Below are 21,380 nucleotides of genomic sequence, written 5' to 3' on the forward strand. Positions count from 1 at the left end.
ATATATATATATATATATATATATATATATATATATATATATATATAAATTGCTTCTATTGTATAAACATAGTACAGCATGTCTCATAAACACTATAAAATAAGTGACCTAACTTTCAATGGTAAGGTGTGGCATTGTGTTGTATTTTCTCAAGGTGACTTAATTGTGACGACATCATGTGGTCTCAGGCTACCTGGCTGTGTCAGCGTGTGTGATTCAGTCTGGTGTCTTGATGGGAGCAGAGCAGTACTTGTGCCTGTCATCAGCCAGCGCACACTGTTGTGTAACATAACCCCTCGGCCACATCTAGCAACAGGGGAAAACTGATATTGCACCCTCTGACAAACGGGTAACCATAGAGGATGCACAGAAGACACATCTGGTTGCTGAGTAAACAATTACTACACACACACACTTTATTTTAGAGACATAAATAGATGAAAATAGAGAATTTGATGAATGGCATTTTATTACAGTACACACAGGTTTAGGTAGGGCTACAAGTAAGTATGAGTCACAGACAGAAACCCTTTGTGCAATGTGTCCTGAGATAATGTACATGAGTATTTTTTGAGCGTCATTCTGCCTGATGGTGTAATCTAATTAGTACAATACAGCTCTTTCACTTATTTGATTTCAGTGGGGTTAGTCTGCTTTGTCCTCGACTTCAGTCCACGACTAACTCTGACATTTCAACCCATTCTGGCCGATTTTCATACAACACCGCAGTCAGAGTTCAGACAAAGGTGAAGCAGTGTAGAGTTATGTACGCTGTGTACTTGATCCACACATGTCTGTGGCCTTAAGGGATCTATGACTTCATCACTCTCTGCTTTCGCTGCTTCTCAGACATACCAGTGACAATAACATAAGATCTGTACCACTGGGTGACATGTGTATTGTCTCCAGGCCAGCTTGGTATTTGGTATACCAACCCCCAAAATCACCCTCGTGTGAGTCTCTCGTCACTGTGCCGTCTGGGACTGAATGAAGCGGCGTGGGTACATTATCCAGTTTTAGTCATCATCTCTTTCTCTAGACATGGTCACATAGATTACTCTTTTATTTTATTTAAATACATGCGTTATTGTAATAATGTCACCAACATCAACTAGATTTGGCATTTAGACAAATTCTATGGATGTTTGCAGCATGACACATTTTGGACATCCTTGTACTTTTGTTTTAAATCACCAAAATAAGTATCTTAATGTTCTGCCCAATCACCATTCAGTGTATTAAATGTTAACTCTAAAATCACCTTCTGTAACGTTTACTTCAGCTCAACTCCACAAAAACATGTAAACTGTGTTGGTGGAATGTGTCCCTGCTGTATATTAGCATGTTTGTGTCTCAGTTCAAACACTGGGTGTTTATTTTTTCACACATGTAACCTTCACAGGAATGCTGAACAGGAGTTGCTCTTCTCACAGATCCCTCTGTAGCTGAGCATGATCCATATATTTAGTTTAAAAGCAGGTCATTTTGGCCGTGTCTTCCTCCCTGAAGCGCCATCTGTGTCCTTCAGGCCCAAAGAGGAAGGATAAGTATCCGTAGATGCTGTTGACATAAACAGGCCGGCTCAACCAAGCAGGCAGGCGCGGTGTGGATTAGCCAGGGATCACTGCCTCGGACAGTGGTTTGGGACATAAGGTCACTCGTAGATCACAGGTTCTCTGGGACAGCGTGTAGAGTTTGTCAGGTTATCTGTTTTATAGGTGAAAGGTTGGGCAAAAAGTAGATATTCTTCTGGCCTTGGTCAGGGAAATGAGTCAACAAGAAGACCAATAACCAATATCTTGATCATGTTCTTCTGGAAATTTGGAAAATTCTAAGTGTTTTCATGATTTGCAAGTTTTGAATCTATGTCACACAAGTGTTTAAGCAGCACATGTTTGTCTCTCCAGTTAAATATTCACAGAGTTGGGAAATATGCTGGCTTGTTCATGCATGCAACCTCAACCTACCGGTTTGATAACTTCTTTTGTGTTAACAAATGAAAGTGGAGGTGATTTCTTCTTACTCCTCTGTGACAGTAATGATGATATTGTGGATTAACAATAATAAAACGCATGGAAATAAAACATTTAGATGTATAAATAAATGGATTGTAGCACACTACATTGAAATCAGATTTGTAGGTACAGAATTTCACAGAGTTAGTGTCTTGATTGAGAACATATCACAATATATTATCATCTTGATTATTGGTCCCACCCTTCAACTGACGTAATCTATACATGTTTCAGCCCTGAAGGAGAACCAGACTATATTTAAACATTATCAGGCACGACAAGAGCAACCAAAAGCACGCAATTAAATTACTGGGCAGTTGTTTTCCTCTGTGTTTGTCTGAATTGTATGCAGTGTTGTATTTCGGGGTGCTGCCCAAGATGTCGCCATTGGGCACAGGTTTAAGCGTTGAATGCAGGTTTACATATTAGTGTATGTCATGATTAATAACAAAGGTAAGTGCACCTTCCTTCAGGCATGACATCTTGTGCCTGCATGTGTGTCTGTGCAGCCGTGCGCTACTTCCTGGGGGAAGCACCTCAGCAAACGCTTGATATAAAGTAAGGCCATGAATTAAGCCAGTCGGGTCACAGCTCTTTACTTACAGAGTCTGACTCAAGTAAGAGCCAAGTGGAGTAGTTAAAAATGTGCTTTGTTGCACAGTGGGTCTCTTTCTTTTTATGCATGTCTGTTCTAGTCCCCCAACACACAGACGCACACCTAGGCACACACAGACATACAGCTTCCTGTCCTCTACATCTTAGGGGAAGAAGAGCATACTGTGAGCTGAAGAATAGGAGGACTGGGTGCCAGCGTGAAACTGGAGTGGTTAATGGACTGCTTGTGGCAGAGGCCTCTTGGCTCAGAGTGAACAGGAATATTTTAGTGAGCAAGGGAATGCAAGTGAGCCATGCAGAGGGCAGGGGACTGGGGGGGTCGGAGAGCAGAATAGTGTGTGACAGAAAGCAAAAGTGAGTGGGGAAGAAGCTAGAAAACAGAAATGCAGAGAAGGAGACTAAGGAAGGTAGAGAATGTGCGAGAGTGGGGGTGCAGTCAACGATAATAAGAAGTTACAGGAGGTGTGATGGGAATGGAAAGCTTACATTAATGAGTTTATTCTAAAAAAACACAATTCAAGGTTAAATTCTCTGCGGTTGAAAGATTCAAGTATGTTGCTCATGTGGTCACACCCCGAGTCAGTGATTGAATCACAGGTATTTATTGGTTGTCAAAGATAAAATTCCTGGTGTGTTGCATCATAATTGATGGACGTGAATTCATGCAACATGAATACACCAGGAACAGGTCCTCCATTGTTATTCATTGTGGTCCTATACATTAACTTCATGAGATGTATGGTGGATTAACGGACATTATTCTTTGATACTTGGGAATTGATTTCTTGTCATAATTTTTAGATACTTTAGCTCACGGCTGTTGTCATTCCCTCTCAAACTAGACTATAATCCTGTCCAGACATCAGTGACACTCTTTGTAATAATCTGACATGGATGATCATCCTATTTAACATAGTGGTCTCTATTAATTCAGTCCGTACTGTACTTCACAGATCAGTTTGGTTTGCTCTGAAGCCTGTTCTTACTGGATGTAAGGGCTGCATTGTGTAACATGCACACGAAGGACTGCAGAGTCACTACACCACTGATATACTTATGTGGAATCTCACCTTTTACCTGTTTTGTTTATAAGATTTCACATGTGACTTCTTGAGCCTTTGTCTTCTGATTACAATACATCAAGTCTGTGTAGCTTTGAGGTAGTCACGGAACCCTTTAATGATGGTGGTCCTAGCACGCTGCTTCAAGAACCAAAGTCTCCACACTTCCAGTGAGTAATCCCTCCACCACTACAAACACAAGCAGGGGATTTCCTAATAACAAGACTGACAGAATACCCACCTTGATGGACTTACTCTGACTGCTGAAGAGACACATTAACGTTGCTGTGTGTTGTAATTCATTTTGATGGGGTTTGTGTCCCTCATTTCTTCCATTGATCTGACACTATGGAGCTAATGTGTTGTGGAAACTGTGAAAAAGAGCTTTATTGAGACAAAGAGCCCTTCTATTTATATAGTACAATTCCATATTTTGTGATAGAAGACTGAATCCATATTGCCCACTCAGTCTAACTAACGGACTGTTTAAGGAGCAGCCATGCTGTTACTCTTCTGTTTCATGTCACCATGACCAATCCTCGGGAGGCACAGTTGGTGTTGCTGTCTACTGTCACTTAAACAGTGTTCTGCATGTTTATTCTACGACTGCTACCGTCATTCTGTCACTTAATAAGCTGGCTGATCAGAAATGTTATTTTTAGGCTGCTGTGTGCAAAGTTAAGTCCGACAGAGGCAAAGCATGATATTGAATAGACAGGAATGATGACTGCTTGTTGAAGAGAAGAGTTAGATCAGTCGACAGCTAACGTATACTCTGTATGAAAACAGTCGCAACTCTCTCTTGTCCTTTTCAGAGAGTTTTTGTGTTTTGTGCATAAAATCATGTCCTGCAGTCTGTCTGCGTAGTAGTGCATCATATTCTGCCATGTATGTGTCGTCTAGTGTGATACAGAGAATGTTTATGCACATCTTTCTGTTTCTCTGCCTGCCATTCTTTGTGCTACTCAGAAAAGAACAACTGCTTGTGTGCATGTGTTGCCTGCAGCGGTTGAATATTTACCAGTCGGGCTCAGATGTTTGTCTAAGGCCTTTTGTAAGGTATAAAGTCAGTTCAGTTGAAATGGAGAAACCGGCTCGTCCAGACAGTGGTCTGTCATTTGTTTTGTTTACTCTCATATCTTTCACTTAAAATGAACTGCCACCGCTTTGCATTTCTGGCACCTCATGGCGGAGTTGGATAAATGTGGTCGTCTGTTCTTCAGTGGAGAGAGATGAAGATACAGAGCAACATGTTCACTCTGTGCTCGGAATACTCTGACCTCCTGGGTGTTCACCTATCGTTCACATGCTCACTTTGTCAGCTGTTCAGTCTAGGTTCTGCTTCCTACTTGTTCTAGTTGCATATGTGTACACACACATACACTCGCGTGCAGAGATGTCAGCGCTTCCACCCTGTTGTTATTTCTCAAATTCTGAGGGCTGTGACAGGAAGTTGCGCAAAAATAACGAACAGTGTGCTTCCTTATTCGTCCCCATTACTGCTTACCCTCATCTCCTGCGTCTCTCCTTTCCATCCATTGTACCAGGCGGTACCAGCGGTCTACTACATATGTTTACACACAACCCACTCCCAAATCTGTGGAGGTCTGGATGATGTTAAAACATGGAGCAGGTTTTTATCATAAGAGCCTAATGGACCGGTGTGAAACATTCCACACTGGAGATGGATAACTCAGAGTAACTGTGTTATCCTTAGTATGTCAGGACATAAGTTGTTCAAATATGATGTTTTTTGAGCACTGCAAATTAAATTTGGCTCACCTCTATTGTAATGGGGTTGTGGCATGAATCTCAGATGGAAGAGGTTGTAGTGTCGTGACCTCTGCCCTGAGTTGGACTTCCACTGATTATGTTGGTCAAGAAAATGTCAAGTTCATTATTATATAGCAATAGTATATTGTATTTAATATTTCTAGTAAGAAAGTGTCAGAGAGTAAGAGATGCTAGTTAGGTATACCTATGATTAGCATACCAGGATGCAACTGCTTGGCTCAAGGACTTTACTTTTGCTAAGTAATAATAACAAAAAGTTCTTACTCTAAAAGTGATAGATGACGGTAAGACATGCATGCATGCACATGCATGCAGTTGCACTGAAACTTGTCTCCTTGTGTCTGGTGGTCTTTTAGTCATAAATGGATGAGCTCATACATGCTGTCATTCTGTCTTTCTCAGTCAGTGAGCTGATCAGGGTCGGGCAGCGTTGTGAAGGGAGTTTCCCAGTTTCTCTGCAATAGTCATCTCTGTCACTAGCAGCAGAGCTGTGTACAGACAGACCTCTAGACTGATCCTCACAGATATGCATGCTCTTGACTGTGTTACCTAGGGTGTGTGTATGGGATGCTTTGTTAGGATTACAGTGTCAATCCTCCTCTGCCCGGTCGACCCCTGACAGATTACAGCTAATCTCAGACTGCTCTGTGTATCTCAGCACCGTGACTGTAAACAGCGTGAGCCTCTGTGCCTGGAGGACAGCAGTTTATTCTCGTAGGAAGGGAGGAAGACGTTTAGACATTGAAGAAATGAAGCTGCTGGACACACATGCGCACAATCAGTGGTGTCTTGGCGAGGAGTGTATGAAACTTAAGTTTAACCTGAAATCTCTCATTACTTCACATTATAATCACTATGTGAGCTGATGTACAGCAGAGGCTTTAGTGCCCGTATTCCAGTAATGAGTAGCTGGAGCTGTCTCGGACCACAGGCAGTAGCACTAATGTTAAACATGGATAAACCCAAGTACAGCTGAGCAATACTTGAGGTTCTCTCGCAACAGAACTCCGCTGTATACTCGTGTACATCTTTAAAATCTACTGACAACAGCCAATGGTAAATGTCCAAATTATATTCAAAATATAAGTAGAAAGCTATACGAACTAATGCTAGTCTGTGAGTATCTTTGCTGGAAATTCAGAAATGTAAAAAGGAATAACATTTGTTTATTAATGTGCTTCTTCATATCCAAGAAAATACACTGTACAGATGAAGCAACAGATTTGTGTTAAAAATAGAAACTTACATTTTATAGCTAATGGGATGTAGGTACATAGAGTTGTTATTACCTCCCTTTTTTACCTAGGTTGTATGTGTTCAGTTTACATCCGCGGTTGTTTTTGGCTACTTGTATCTAATAATAATTTACAGTATACTCACTCATCTTAATCAGCTCACAAGCATGTGATTTATTGTGTTCGGCCTCTGCCTGAGTTTCTATTGTGGCGGTACACACCAAAGGGACACACAAAAACACAAAGCAGTTCTAATTACTTGCAGTGTCCGCCTTTCTTGGGTCATAAGTAGGGCTGGGCGGTATGACCAAAAATGCATATCACGGTGTTTTGTAAGATTCTGGCGGTTTCACGGTATATCACGGTATTTTTTTTTCTCACGTTAAAGCATTAATTAATTAACGCCGAAAAGAAACGGTCGGCCAGCGAGCGGTGAACAGCTGTTTGTGTGGTGTGTTTTCCGTCCATCACTTCCTGTTTTCTTCATCTACATTCCTTTGGGTCCTAAGCCCCTCCAAGGAAAGAAAGTAGGTTGTTAGTAGGTGTTGTTTAGGTTTATTTCTTTATTTATATATATATATCTATATCTATATCTATCTACATATCTATATATCTATATCAGAACATTGAAGAAAAGGTTACCCTGAAAATGCACACTCCGGTACAGTAGGTGGCGGTATGCACCTATGCAAGTTGGTTGCGATCCGCCAATGGAATTTAAAGAGGAAGAAGAAGTCTCTCCACTTACAGCTTCATATCACCGTCTATGTAACAACGTACATTTATAACAAATACCACACATATTACGGTAATCAGCGTTGCATATGTGTCTGACCACAATACCTTTTGTTGTTCAGTCTTTGTTCACCCTGCATCGCTCTTTTCTGTTCTTCAATGTAACGTTACTGACACGACAGAGCCTCTCCCAGCTGTTAGCAGACTGTTGGCGAGCTTTATCCAGCATGCACTTCGGCGGGGAAATTTTATAAATGTACAATTATTAGAGCTACAGATTGTTTATCTGTCACAAACTGTTGTCGTGATGTTTTGCTCTGTTAAAGAGCGTTAGTTGTGGGTTGTTAGTTGTTATAAAGTTATAACCATGACTAGGGTTCCCTCTCAATACACTTAAGACAACTAGCTTCGACTATAACGCTCTCAGCCGCAAGCAATATATTTTGCTGCCTGTTGAAGAGCGACAGAAGTTGTTTCGGCTGTGCACCGGTATGACTATATGAAAAACTCATATCGTACGGGAAATTAAAACCGGTATACCGGTTGAACCGGTATTCCGCCCAGCCCTAGTCATAAGTATGTAATGAGCTCATCGTTGGGCCTCTAAGCAACCACAGGAACAAACCCTGTCTCTGTTGATTCAGAAGGCTGCAGTCATCTGTAGGAGCAGTCAATGATGCAAGCACATCAGCCGAGTCTCTGTACTCAGTCCAGAATACAGTAGACCGAGTATGTGAGGGTACGAGGGAGGTAGTGAGAGTGTGTGTGTGTGTGTGTGTGGGAGAGACACTTGCCAGTTCCTGTGGTAATGTGGAGGTGAAGGTCTGAGATTTGTATGCAGTATGGAAACTTGTTTGTGTTTGAGGGAAGCTACTGCGAAGTGCTCTGATGGATGCTCCGCTCTGCCTGTGAGCAGACGATGTACGTAGGTGGAGGAGCTACAGTGTGTTGTGTCGCCGCCTCATCACCTCTAAAACTCCAGGCCTTAAGATACAGACGCTATTTAAATTACTCCGAAGGCTGTAGTGTTGCACGGTATACCGATACTAGGAAAGTAAAGCAATACCCTACGGTTAATAACGGTACAGTACAATATAATGTTATTGCTGCCGATACTTTAAGATGACACTTGTCTCTGCAAAGATATAAGCAGCAGTGTGACGTGGAGAGATGTGAGGGTGCAGCTGATCTTCATTAAGATTTGACCTGTTTGGATATTAAAATATATGAACACCCTATGGTACAATAATTCACTCGTCAAAATATGTTCTGTTTATTTTAAATTAATGTTAAAACGTGAAAGAGATTTTATGATTCATAATTGAATTGTGTGCTAATAGCGTAGCTGATTCAGATCTGCTTTTAAATACCTCTCTTCCTTTGTAAAATCCTGCCTCTCTCCAAATTATAGGTTCAGCCCTTCGCTTGTGCTGTTGAATCTGCCTCCCGCACTTATTTCCTACACACTGTTGGTGCGTCACGTTTTGTCTTTGTTGTTGGGTTTGTTTTGCTGTCTCCTTGGTTTTGTTGTGGACAAATGCAGCCTCTCTCCCATTAAGTGTCACGGCATGAGTACGTGTGTGAAATGGTAATGTTATAAATGTGACGGTAGCAGTGCAGTGTGTTCAGGGAATAAGTGCTACAACTAACCACACCTGCCACAGCACTCCTGCATGCAAGGCACTAATCCTGTTTGATTGCTCAACAAGGGTCAGCTATCGGTCAGAAAAAATTAAATTAATGTTATTCATTTGTCACTTTGTGAATATTATTTGAGAGGGATGCAGAAAGAGAGACATGGACACAGTGGCCTCCCTTGTTTTAAGTCGAGGTGGGGGTTGACCCAGGACGAGAAGCAGTCATGCAGTAAACATGCCCCACTTGCACTGACATACACTCACACACTCGCTCACACAAAGACAGTCGGTGCACTCAGATGCACCTTGAGTCACTCGGTCAGCGAGGCGTGCGGTAGAAGCATTAAAAAGTGCCGCACGGAAAAGATTGGATGTGAAAGAATTGGATGATGTCAAATTCAGTGTTCTCCTCACGGCCTTGGTAAAAATATTGCGTTTGCTGTTTTGGGGACTCTTCATCTTTTCTGTTTTCATTGCTCTCTTTCACTCTTTGATGGGAAGTTGTAACTAACCTGGCATGTGTCAACATACAGGGTTTCTTTGAATAAGCAACTACATTATGTTCAAATGAGCATGTGTGTCGGATAAAAATTGTCCATCTTACTTTTTTTTTTTTTTTTTTTCAAGATGTCTCACTTTCCAGCGTAGGGCAAAGTAAAGTCTTAAAAGTGTTTTACCTCAGACGCCTGTTAACCAAACACTTATGTGTGTGCGCAATACTTCAGGGTTGTTGGTAATTTCCTGCTGAGTCGTTATTCACAAGAAACCGCTCAGCCTCGTCTGGGTGTGTCTGTGCTGCTTCCCCCTCTACGATGTCATACACTCTGTGTGTAGCCGTGGCAACACTGTAAGCAATATAATGACGCGCGCACACACACACACACACACACACACACACACACTGCTCTGTGGCTCATCCACTCTTAATATTCAGAGGGTTTCATACAATCAAGATATTGCACCTATTTTTCCTCAAAACATTAACAGGAGGTATCATTTGCATTACCCACTGCCACACTCCATACAGCCAGGGCCTCACCTGTCACCCTCATACCCCTTACCCTCACCTGTCGTCGCCGTCATACCCCTTACCCTCACCTGTCGCCGTCATACAGCTTACCCTCACCTGTCTCCGTCATACCCTCACCTGTCTCCGTCATACCCTCACCTGTCTCCGTCATACCCTCACCTGTCTCCGTCGTACCCTCACCTGTCGCCCTCGTAACCTCACCTGTCGCCCTCGTACCCTCACCTGTCGCCCTCGTACCCCTAACCCTCACCTGTCGCCCTCGTACCCCTAACCCTCGCCTGTCGCCCTCGTACCCCTAACCCTCGCCTGTCGCCCTCGTACCCCTAACCCTCGCCTGTCGCCCTCGTACCCCTAACCCTCGCCTGTACTCCTCTCTCCTGCCCAATGCAATATTAATATCCACAAATGTTACAACCCCAATTCCACGTTACCTGGCATTACAAATAACAGAACACAAACAGAAATACGATACAATATCCCCACATCCATCTTTACAGACGGGTCTTTGTTTTCTCTCTATTTCTGTGAATACTCATGAGACCAAAGGGGTTTCTATGGGATTTCTTTCTAACTTTAAACATTTGATAGTCTGAGACAAAAGGGTGTAAGGGTTGTGTAAAGCATCTATAGATTAGCAATTGCATTTTTATTGCATTTCTGTCATATTGTAAATTATTATTTTTTTTTGCATGTTTTTAAAACAAAGGTCCCTGGCTGCTACACGTGATTTCTTTTTTTAGTACGGGACAATGGATGTTTGTGTGTGAAGCTACATTGTTTGACCAAATTAAGACCAAGTGAAACTGCAGGCCAGGCGGGACACAATCAAAACCATTACAACGTGGGACACTAATAGGCAGGGCTTGACACAAATTCTTGCCTCGAGATCACTGATAAGTGACTCGGGCTGACAAAAGAAAAATAAGTAAATCCAGCTTAACTTTGACTTAAGACTTCCTGTCCATTCATTTGAACGCAGTTGATTACGAAGGCCTTTTCCCAGTGCTTCACTACTTTTCAGGATAACGTACCAGCCAGTTGCCATAATCGTACTTTGATAAGAAAATGTGAATGCTCACACTCTACTTGTGCCTCACAGACTTTAATTGGTCAGCATCACGACCATTTTTAGACATACAAATATCTGTGGACACAGCGGACACATCTTTAGTATTTCTGTAGATGATATAAGGTTGACATAATACAATAATGACGGGATGTTATTCCCTTAATTAGGAAATCTAGCCCTAAGACAAATACAAAATATGTCACATCCTTCTCAAATTTCTGTCAAATCCTATTTTTCCCTATTGTGTGGCCTAACCATTAACCTAGTGTGCAACTATCAAACGATCATCTGACAGAACTGTCGCTGCTGCACTCATTCGCCTGTAAAAGTGGCCACTCTGCTTTCTGCCAGTCAGCATTTACCTAGTCTTCAATCTTGCTCTAATTTACATCAATCTATCTCTCACCACTCTCAGGTCCTGTGGTGAATACGTGTTCACAGACAGCTGATTGTAGGCACTCAGAGAAATGTGTGACCGTCTCATTATATCTCTTTCACAAGCTAAATGCATCTGCATCAGCTGTCTGGTCCTAGAGACAGACGGAGCCCATTCCTTATTTTGGGGAACTTTACTGAAACTTTTTGTTTCCTCAAATTAGGTAATTGTTTAGACTTCTAATGACCATTTTCCTGGGGGAAACCCTAGTATTATTTGACGAGATGTAACCACCTAAAAGTTACTGAACCTGGTGAGGTGTCGGTGGATTGATGTTCACACAAACTGTAGTAGAGCCTGTCACATGCACCACTTCATCTAATCCGCTCATTGTGGATGATTAGATGAATCTGCTCATTCAGCTGGCAGCTGAATTGCATAATTTATAATTGAGGAGTTTTGTGAGTTTAGCATTTCGTCAAAATCAGTGAAAAACCTTTTGAGCCCAAGTGGAGGACATTCTCTTTATAGATGAATCTATTAATTATGTCTATTACTAAATGATCTAATCATGTGGTCTATAGGATGTCACAAAATTATGAAAATTTGACTGACAGCATTATTTTTAATTTCTCTGGATATCCAGATAATATGTTACAGTAGATATTGTAGTGAATTTTAAGAAAACAGTTGTTTACGGTAATGACTCCAAGCTGATTGTAATTAAACTTACAAACAACAATTTGATGATTTGATGCATTATTTTGCAGTCGTTGACTTATTGTGATATGCTGTGTATCTGGAAAAAATCTTGTTATCGATGTGTTTATTTTAACTATATCGCCCAGCCGTATGAATAACCAATCAGTACTTGGATCACAGCTGGCGTTTGGCTCACATCTATCTAACGGAGGCCTTGTTACTCAGATGAAAGTGGTTCATTGTTGCTTTTGGGTTCTCTTCAGACAGAGACGGTCGGTCCTGTCGTTGAAACATATTTTGTCGACTGTACTTGTGGGTTGAAAAGCGGAACTTTACAGTTCTTTGAATTCACAAATGTTTTTTGTCTCTTCCTTCCCGTCTATCTCTAATGCTGTCTTCCTGACACATCGTACTCAGTTTCCTGTGCGATTACCCACAATCCAGTGTGCCTACTGTCGGCTGTGTATTTCCGCTCTGTGGGCTGAATAGCACCACATTTGTGAGTTTTTCTGCCCTGTCTGTGTGCATGGGTAAGGGGCTTGTGTAAGTGGAAACATCCTTCTCTTGACTGCTCTTCCAATAATCAGAGCGCCTCTTTTGTCTCTCTGTTTTTCTTTTTCTCCTCTTTACCTTTTCTCCTGCCACAGAAAGAAAGCCAATTAACTTGTCCATCTGTTGTAAGGACAGCCCATCTTGTTGTAGGTGTGCAGAAGCCCCAGGAAGTCTTAATAACTACTGATGTTACAAAATCTACATTAAAAAAAGATACTCCATACCCTTTTTAATAGGTGTTTGGCCAGTGAAGCTTCAGTTTTGCAAGGCCAACTATTGACATTGTAGATCTGGAGACAATAAAACAACTAGAGTTGTCACAATATCAGATGTTCGCTATTATAGTGGCCAAAATGTAACATCATTGGAACAAAAGCTAGCAAGCAGCCGATCTCACGGCAGCCTCTACTCATTTGATCCTAGCTATTGAGATGTGAAGGCTGTCTTCAATATGTAAGGCATTGTGTAGGTGTCGTGGTTGTGGTGTTGTGTATCATGCATTTCATTTGAAAGCATTCGGTGAAATATTCTGTAGTGCAAAAGTCTTTACTTTGTCCTATCGGACTTAGTAATGACGTACGTGTCTTAGATAATGTTTGGCCTTTTTCTTCATGCGATCCTTTACTGTTGTAAAGTGAATTCTAATACTAACAAAATACTTTTTGATATTGCAGTATGTGCTCTCTCTGTAGAGCCGTTGGGGCATGTGTGAAGGCTTTTTAGGACAGTTTCTTTATCTCTGCTGTGTTTCCTACTGGGACATTATTGGGTGTAGCCTGACACCTAGCAGACAAGACATGCATTCACATCAGTGCAGTCAACAAGAGACAAAGCAAACATATCACAATGTACAGCTATAGACGTATAATGTCCCACTGTTATTTTATTTTGTTAGTATTTCACTTGAACGGTGAAGTTCACTATTGGAGCTAAGAGCCAATGAGCAACATCTGGAGGTCAGAGATGAATGGAGAGACAAGTTTCACGAGAAATACAAATAACAGAAAGTCAATGTCAAGGTACAAAGGATGAACTGTGGTCAGCAGTTATATTGATAAGTCGATGGTGTCACTTTATACTGTTAAAAAGCAGTTTTTCACAATATTGGTCCATACAGTTCACATTATGAAACCTCAAATAATTATTCCCAGCACTTATCATTGCATCTAAAACATGGCCTCGATGAGATGAAGAAGAGGAAAGAGTTGTCGTATTTTCACCCCACACCACCTTTACTACAATTGTTACATTTGCTAATATTTTGAAATTTCGACTCCTGAATATCCTGAGACTTGTGAATTGTGCGAGTGTAGATTTTGTCTACAAGCGGAGCCAAAAATAAAGAGGCTAATGCACCTCTCGGCATAGGCTTTAGATGACAGGAGAAGGGAAACATCTGTCCACAGCTGTATTAGTTCTGATTATTCCACGAAGAGACATTTGGATGTTGTTGCTCTGCAAGGACATTTTGTGCTGGACAGGTTTGAAAGTGGTGCTGCCAGCAATGTGTTTCCAAATGGGGACATTTACGGACATAGCCTGACACCTAGTGGCCAAGACACGGCAGTGTATTTCATATTTAATGGGGCCTCTTTCCCCTCTTTAAAAATGTACTGACGTCTCTCTGACTTTGACTGTTTGACTGCTGATCTCCGAGGTCTCTCATGTAATTACTACCTACCAGGTGTCTTGATTACTTCACACTCTAATTTACATGTGTTAGTTCTCCAGAGATGTGTATCAATGACGAATGCTTTGAATTCTAACGGTAATTTATTGACAGTGTTTCCCTCCGCCCTGCTGTGAATCACTCATGAGCTTCCTGGATCCATTTCCTGTCATAAATGATTTCTGTCTAATTGGTTCTTTTTCTTTCTCTCCCTCCATCTTCCTCCCCCGTCTGTTTGGTTTTTCCTTCCCTTCCGTTCCGTTTCGCTCCCTTTCATCCTTTACAGAAACTCAAACGTCTGATTCCCGATGAGGTAGGTTTGTAAATGCTTTCAACCGTCTCCTGTTTGCTTCACTTGTCCATCTGTCACTGTGAATATAAAACAACTCACCATTATGCATTTAATGTCATGTCACACAAACCTAATCCACCATAACACAAATGTTCGCTGTGCTGTGCTCACGTTGGATGTGCATGCTGTGAAGAAGATGCTCACTGAATTGCATATATCCAGAAGTTGATGTCCTGAAGTGTTTTTCATTTGGCAGTAAAACACACGTTTTGTCAGTTAAAGGAAGTCCCACATTGTTTGTTAAAGTTGAGTGTTATGTTCTGCGCCGGCCAGTGTTGACTGCATGTCATCATAAGTTTGTGTGTCAGCGTTTGTTGGCAAAAGCCTTTGACGTCTCTAATCCCTAATCACTGTCACGCTGTTTAAAGGTTTCTACTGTTAACACATGATATCCCAAAACTAAGGGAGAAATATCCCTTTGGTATTTCATTCCTGTTAAATGATTTAACATTGGTAATGACTGTGAGTTGATTAGGGATTGTTGCCTTGTTTTTGTGGCCTTACAGTAATGCTTCCACGTTACAGTTCTTCTTCCCTCTGACCTCTTTCCTCTAACATGCGTCGTGTTGTTTGCTAATCCAGTTGGAACGTTTCACCAGCATGAGGATGAAAAAGGACAAGGACAAGGAGAAGCCCAGCCATGTGCCGGCTCAGCGACACTCTTCAGCTGCCAGCTATGAGATCAACACCCAGAGTGCCATGCTGCACGACCATTCTGATGAATACGTGCTGGAGCTCTTTGAGCAGATGCTGGTGAGAAAGACAGAACGTGTGTGTGTGTGTGTGTGTGTGTGTGTGTGTGTGTGTGTGTGTGTGAGTGAGAGTGAGAGAGATTCATCTGTTGGACAATCACGTTTTCATAATCTTCCCTGAACAGCCATGAAAACTTGTACTTGATATATTCCACTCTCAAATACTTCATCACTCCCTGATGAAAGACCCTTCATGTAGAATTACCAATACTGTTAAGAGATGACAAAGACAAACTAATTGTGAAAGAGTTAACTCTTTCTCTGTGACAAAAATGTAAAGCACTGCCTTACAGCACGAAGCACAGATCTCTGTGAGACTGCTGTGTGAAATTTCTAATTGAAAGTAGCGTTGCAGCGGATCATAAAACTCACGGTTCGGATCATATCACGGATCAGAGTCACGGATCGGATCAGCGCAAATATACCTTTTTAGAGATCCCTGATCACGCTTTATTTTTGCCGCCCATACTAACTGCAGATCATTGATGATCCGTATTGGCAGACACAGATCCCTTTGTTGTTTGATAATAGCAGCTGGTCGACAAAGCTCCAGGCTTTTGGGCCACCGTCCCAAACATCATTTCAACCACTCTGAAGTCAGTGTACCATCAGGAAGTCTAAATGTTATCCTTTTACTATGTTAAAGTAATTTATAGTGTTTTTTCTTAAAGCCACACAATTCACACGATTAGGAAATAAAAGATTGTGTTTTCATTGATTAAAATAAATCTTGTCATTGGTATTTTTAATGATGTATTATAAGCTGCTGAGAGCTTAGTGTAAACAGGTCATAGTTCATCTCTAATATCTATTTATGTTGCTGTCAAAACGTGTCCTTGAAAACAACTGGATTTATTCAAATTTCTCACCAACACTACACTTTACGAGTTCCCATGTGAACACATCATGATAACGTTATACTTTACCTTCGCCCAATACTCATTTTCACTGAACGGAGCCTGAACGCATCATAATGCAATTGAACGGAACCTTCGTTCGTTGTCCGTTAGTCACGTTACCGGTCATTATCAACACAGATTGGTTGTTTACTATGTAACATTATCAGAGATCAGCGATAGAAAAGCATGAATGCTGATGTCCTGATCGCATATTTTACTGAATATCGGCGGATAATAATGTCAGTAAAACTTTATTTCACACTGTGATGGTTAACGTTGAACTGTGTAATTAATCCGCAGTTCACATGTGTGCCGAACCGTGAAGGGTGATCCGTTACACCACTAATTAAAAGTGTTTCTGAGTACCAATTCTGCTCGGTATCTTAACACATCAAAAGCACCTCTGCTCACACCTTTAACCTGAGCATCTGCTACATCTCACTGGGGGCTTTATGTTCCAATCTAGTAGAGACTAGTTGAACTACGTTGATTCAGTTCCTCACGTTTATTGACACAAAATGACTTTCGTTTCGTGTACGGTTTTTTTGTTATTCATTTTGTGAGTCTACAGATTTGTTATCATGCTATCTGCTAGTCTTTAAAATACTTTGTTCATCCTATCTCTTTCTCTTTCCCTCCTTCCTCCCATCTTTCTTCAGGTGGATATGAACCTGAATGGGGAGAAACAGCAGCCTCTGAGGGCAAAAGACATCATGATCAAACGAGAGATGGTCTCCCAGTACCTCCACACGTCTAAAGCTGTCAGTACCTAAATACGTGTTGCTCATTAGCCGACAGCTTTGTGAAAGTTACAAAGTCCTTTACGTGCCATATCGTAAACACAAAGTGCTGTATACAGTGTGGGTTTTATCTTATTCAATTTTAATAGATGATCAGATCATACAGTGACACCATTATGTTGGACTAATTGTTCTGAGAAATGTGCAGTCAAAGGCCTTTCCTTGTGTGTTTGTGTTTAGGGATCGTCTTTGGATCTACAGTTTAGGTGTTTCCTCACTCAAGCCAATACTGGATTGTTAGACACATTATACAAATGTAGATTCAATTAAATATCACAGCCATCATTAGAAGGGTCAGCTACCCTTCTAGTAGTTGGGTAAATGGAAGCAGCAGGTGTAATATAATCAAATCTGGTGAAAGTGTGTCGCTCAAAGAAGCACAGATGGGTTGCCAACACCGTTCATGTAACTGAAATAAGCCAATGAAGAGAAAACCCTACACGCAGTGCCCTTTAATCCTGCACATCAATCAATAACATCAATCATAACCTGTTGTTTGTATAAATGCAAAACACAAAGTGATTTTGTCTTTGTTGATTAGGGTCAAAACCAGAAGGAGAGCTCCAAATCAGCCATGATGTACATCCAGGAGTTAAAGACAGACTACCGGGACACACAGCTGCTGAGCTGTCTGGAATCTCTGCGAGTGTCCCTCAATAACAACCCTGTCAGGTAATACACACACACACACACACACACACACACACACACACACACACACGCAGGCTCAAACATACAGTGCATCCTTGACTGATCTTTTATGATCACTTGACTGCTGATTACAGAGTTTAACCTTAAGATAAAAAGGTGATTCTGAACTATCATAACATAAGGCTGTGACTCCTTTATTTCAAACATTACAGTATCAGGAAACATTAATAACTTAGGTTTTATCATCTGGTGATGAATCTACTTTTCAAAATACCTCTAATTCAATTTGGGGATGATGATATGAGTTTTTTGGACACTGGATCGTGGATTGTCCTGATATAAGAGGGCAAAGAGCCTATAGGCTACATACAAAAAAAATAACAAGTGATAATTGTGCTGTTGTGCACTTGTGCACTAACATGTGACAATGTCAAAAGCACAATGTACTGATCGTATTTTGTCTCTTCCAGTTGGGTGCAGAACTTTGGAGATGAGGGGCTCGCCTTGCTGCTGAATCTGCTCAAAAGACTCCAGGAGGACAAAGACGATTACCCGTAAGACACTTAAACCACAGAACAGGCGATCTCACTCGATGCGTTTATAACGTCTTTATTTATCTGTCTTCTCTCTCGTCCACCAACTAGAATGATGGGAGTGAAATGTCAACACGAGATCATTCGCTGCCTAAAAGCCTTTATGAACAACAAGGTAAGAACATTGACTGTTACTTCAGTTGCACCAAAATACCTAATCCTGTCTTTGGTCTATTGGACATAGTTGTTGCGTAATTCCTCCTCTAGAGGGCAGTGTTACACCAGTCTGACCAACAATGAAGGCAGTCGCATCATCTTTCAGATTGCTTTGAGTTTTGAGTGTGGTGACGGGTCTAACCTTAGATAATTAGTATAATTATGTTAATCTTTCACGTTTAATAACTCCACACTGGTGATTGAGTATCAATGATGTAGTTCCTGCAGAGACATCGTGATTCTGGTTATTCGGATGCATACACTGTCATTTGAACCATGAAAGCCTGTTCTTGCTGCAAAAAAATAAAATAAATCTTAAAGGAATTTTTCCCCATTCTGCTCTCTGTCGTCCTACTTCCTTCCTCTCCCCTTTAGTACGGTCTGACATCCATGCTGGAGTCGGATGAGGGCATTCCTCTGCTGGTCAAAGCCATCAACCCTCGGGTGCCTCATATGATGGTGGATGCTGTCAAGCTGCTTTCGGCCATCTCAATATTGGAACATCCTGAGAACCTGTAAGCATCAGTGAAATGTTCAGACCATGCTTTTTGAACATGTTGAACAGAAATAATGGCCCCGAACAACCAATTCTACACAGTTAAAGTCTGTAGCACAAGTCTGATACGCAGCGTTATGTGAAGTTACAGCATTCAACTAGCAACTTAGCATTGACATCAATAATTGAACAATTGCAAATCATATTTCTTTTCTCTCAGTCACCTGTATGTCAGGTTCCAATAAAAGCTAATAGAATGTGCTTTTTAGTTCTGCTTACATGTTGTTCATGGTACACTTTGTATTTACGTATTATTTGATGTAACAAGGCGTAGCAGCGTTTTATATGATGTGCATAACTGTCTGTTTTTTGCAGTCATGAGCGTGTTTTGGAGGCCATTACTGAGGAGGCAGAGAGGCGGGACATTGAGAGGTTCCAGCTGCTCCTTGCTGGCATGAAAAATCACAACATTGCTCTTAAGGTGCACATGCACACACATACTTCAACAATTATACATCCCTGTGTGTGTTTTTTTTGACGAATGACACCAACCCAGTTGCATTTGATAGACGGCACAACTCTGACTTACTCAGCTGACAAATATAGTGTTTTGTATTATAATTCTCGTCGATCCACTTGCTTGTGAAGTTGACTGTCTATTGTGTTTTTTTGCAGGGTGGCTGCATGCAGCTAATCAATGCCTTGATAAGCCGGGGAGAAGAGTTGGACTTCAGGATCCATATTCGCTCTGAACTGCTAAGATTGGGACTCAGAGACCTGCTGACGGTACAGAAAGCTCTCTTTATATATTCTCTCAAAGCGACTCGCTAACAACACACATTTTGCAAATCCTTACTCTTCATGTTTGTCTTACTCTCGATGCCTCTGTGTGGCTGTAACACACTCGTATGCTGTGTATAATGCCTCCCGACTGTCCAAACTCAATGTTTGTCACACTCTCCCTGTTATTTCCCCCCTATGCCTTTACATCCCACCGCCAACGTCCCATCGCTCTCCCTGCAGGAGGTCCGGATGATAGAAAACGAAGAGCTGAGGGTGCAACTCACAGTGTTTGATGAGCAGGCTGAGGATGACTCTGAGGACCTCAAAGCACGTCTTGATGACATCCGCATTGAGATGGAATATCCTTCCACTGCGCAAAACTGTCCCGCTGTAGAAATAGTCAGGGTCCACTTTTTGACCTGAATCTATACACCTGGTTACATCACTTGTTTTGTGTTGCTTTGCTAGTTTCGATAAGCAAAAGGAACATCCGTCATACTGTTTTTATATAATGAAATGTATGATTCACACAGTTAGGATGCAGAATTATAAGCATGTATCCCCTTCATTATAAAAATGAGTATACAAGGAGCAATATACACAAAAGCAGATTGCTCCTTTCTATCTAGTCATCAGGCTGACCACTTACTTTATTCCAAGACGGATTCAAAATAAATGTTTTCATACTTGATGAGCATAATCCTTCAGGCTCTAGGGACATTGTATCCCTGTGTGGACTTTTTTACATTAAAAATCCGTCATTGCCAATTAGCATCTCGCAGACACTTACTACTCATCTGCTGTGCCGTAAAGAACAGCAAAAGCCCCGATCACTGGTGGACTTTATCATTGCTTTATTGCCACTCTGAGTCATCTGTTTTTGTTATACAGATGGGAGCCCGTCCAATTAGGTACACAACAACAACCGAACCTACTCCATTAAGTGTTCATTTCTTTTGATCTATGTGGACGTGATGGTTCATTCTACTACTCTTAGGTGTCATTTTCAGCACATGCATATCTGACCACTTTGTGGTGGGATAACTGGACCTCACAAGAGTACTTTAATGGCTTTATTCTATGCAAATATGGTCTATCCCAATAAAACATATGTATAATTTTGTCCTGATTTGACAAAGATACATATTCACAGGGAAAAAGGCAAAGGATGCTGTTTTATCTTTATCACACAACACATACTGTGTTTGGGTGTTTGATTTAGTGTGGCGTTCAGGATGGACTGGATTATGATCAAATTTAGCCACCCTAACAGTGTTCTTTCAAAGAAATGGTTAAAAAATGAATTTCACCAACTGCTGTAATTCTCCGTTGCTTTTGACATGCAGTTATAACGTCCACCACCAGGTGTCTCCCACGGGTAGCGATGCAGTGTAAACAAAGTCTGCAC

At 41.3% G+C, this 21,380-nt stretch overlaps 1 protein-coding gene across 4 annotated transcripts in view; it reads left to right on the forward strand.

The window, feature by feature from the left end:
• The window catches only part of diaph1 (diaphanous related formin 1), a 79,936-nt gene that overhangs the window by 1,143 nt on the left and 57,413 nt on the right, over positions 1–21,380 (forward strand). For 3 of the 4 annotated variants that reach the window (XR_004213298.1, XM_031862907.1, XM_031862905.1), the window contains exons 2-11: positions 14,777–14,803; positions 15,425–15,595; positions 17,153–17,254; positions 17,835–17,965; positions 18,415–18,498; positions 18,589–18,652; positions 19,069–19,208; positions 19,565–19,670; positions 19,865–19,975; positions 20,213–20,331. Coding sequence is in view for 3 of the 4 variants with exons in the window: in XM_031862907.1 (XP_031718767.1) it covers positions 14,777–14,803; positions 15,425–15,595; positions 17,153–17,254; positions 17,835–17,965; positions 18,415–18,498; positions 18,589–18,652; positions 19,069–19,208; positions 19,565–19,670; positions 19,865–19,975; positions 20,213–20,331 (1,055 nt within the window). In the remaining variant the exon portion in view is untranslated. The remainder of the gene's footprint in view (positions 1–14,776; positions 14,804–15,424; positions 15,596–17,152; positions 17,255–17,834; positions 17,966–18,414; positions 18,499–18,588; positions 18,653–19,068; positions 19,209–19,564; positions 19,671–19,864; positions 19,976–20,212; positions 20,332–21,380) is intronic. The other variant, XM_031862906.1, reaches the window with a different exon arrangement.

This window comes from Anarrhichthys ocellatus, unplaced genomic scaffold, assembly GCF_004355925.1.
Source record: "Anarrhichthys ocellatus isolate YVR2014 unplaced genomic scaffold, GSC_Weel_1.0 scaffold27, whole genome shotgun sequence".
In the NCBI taxonomy this organism is placed as follows: Eukaryota; Metazoa; Chordata; class Actinopteri; order Perciformes; family Anarhichadidae; genus Anarrhichthys; species Anarrhichthys ocellatus.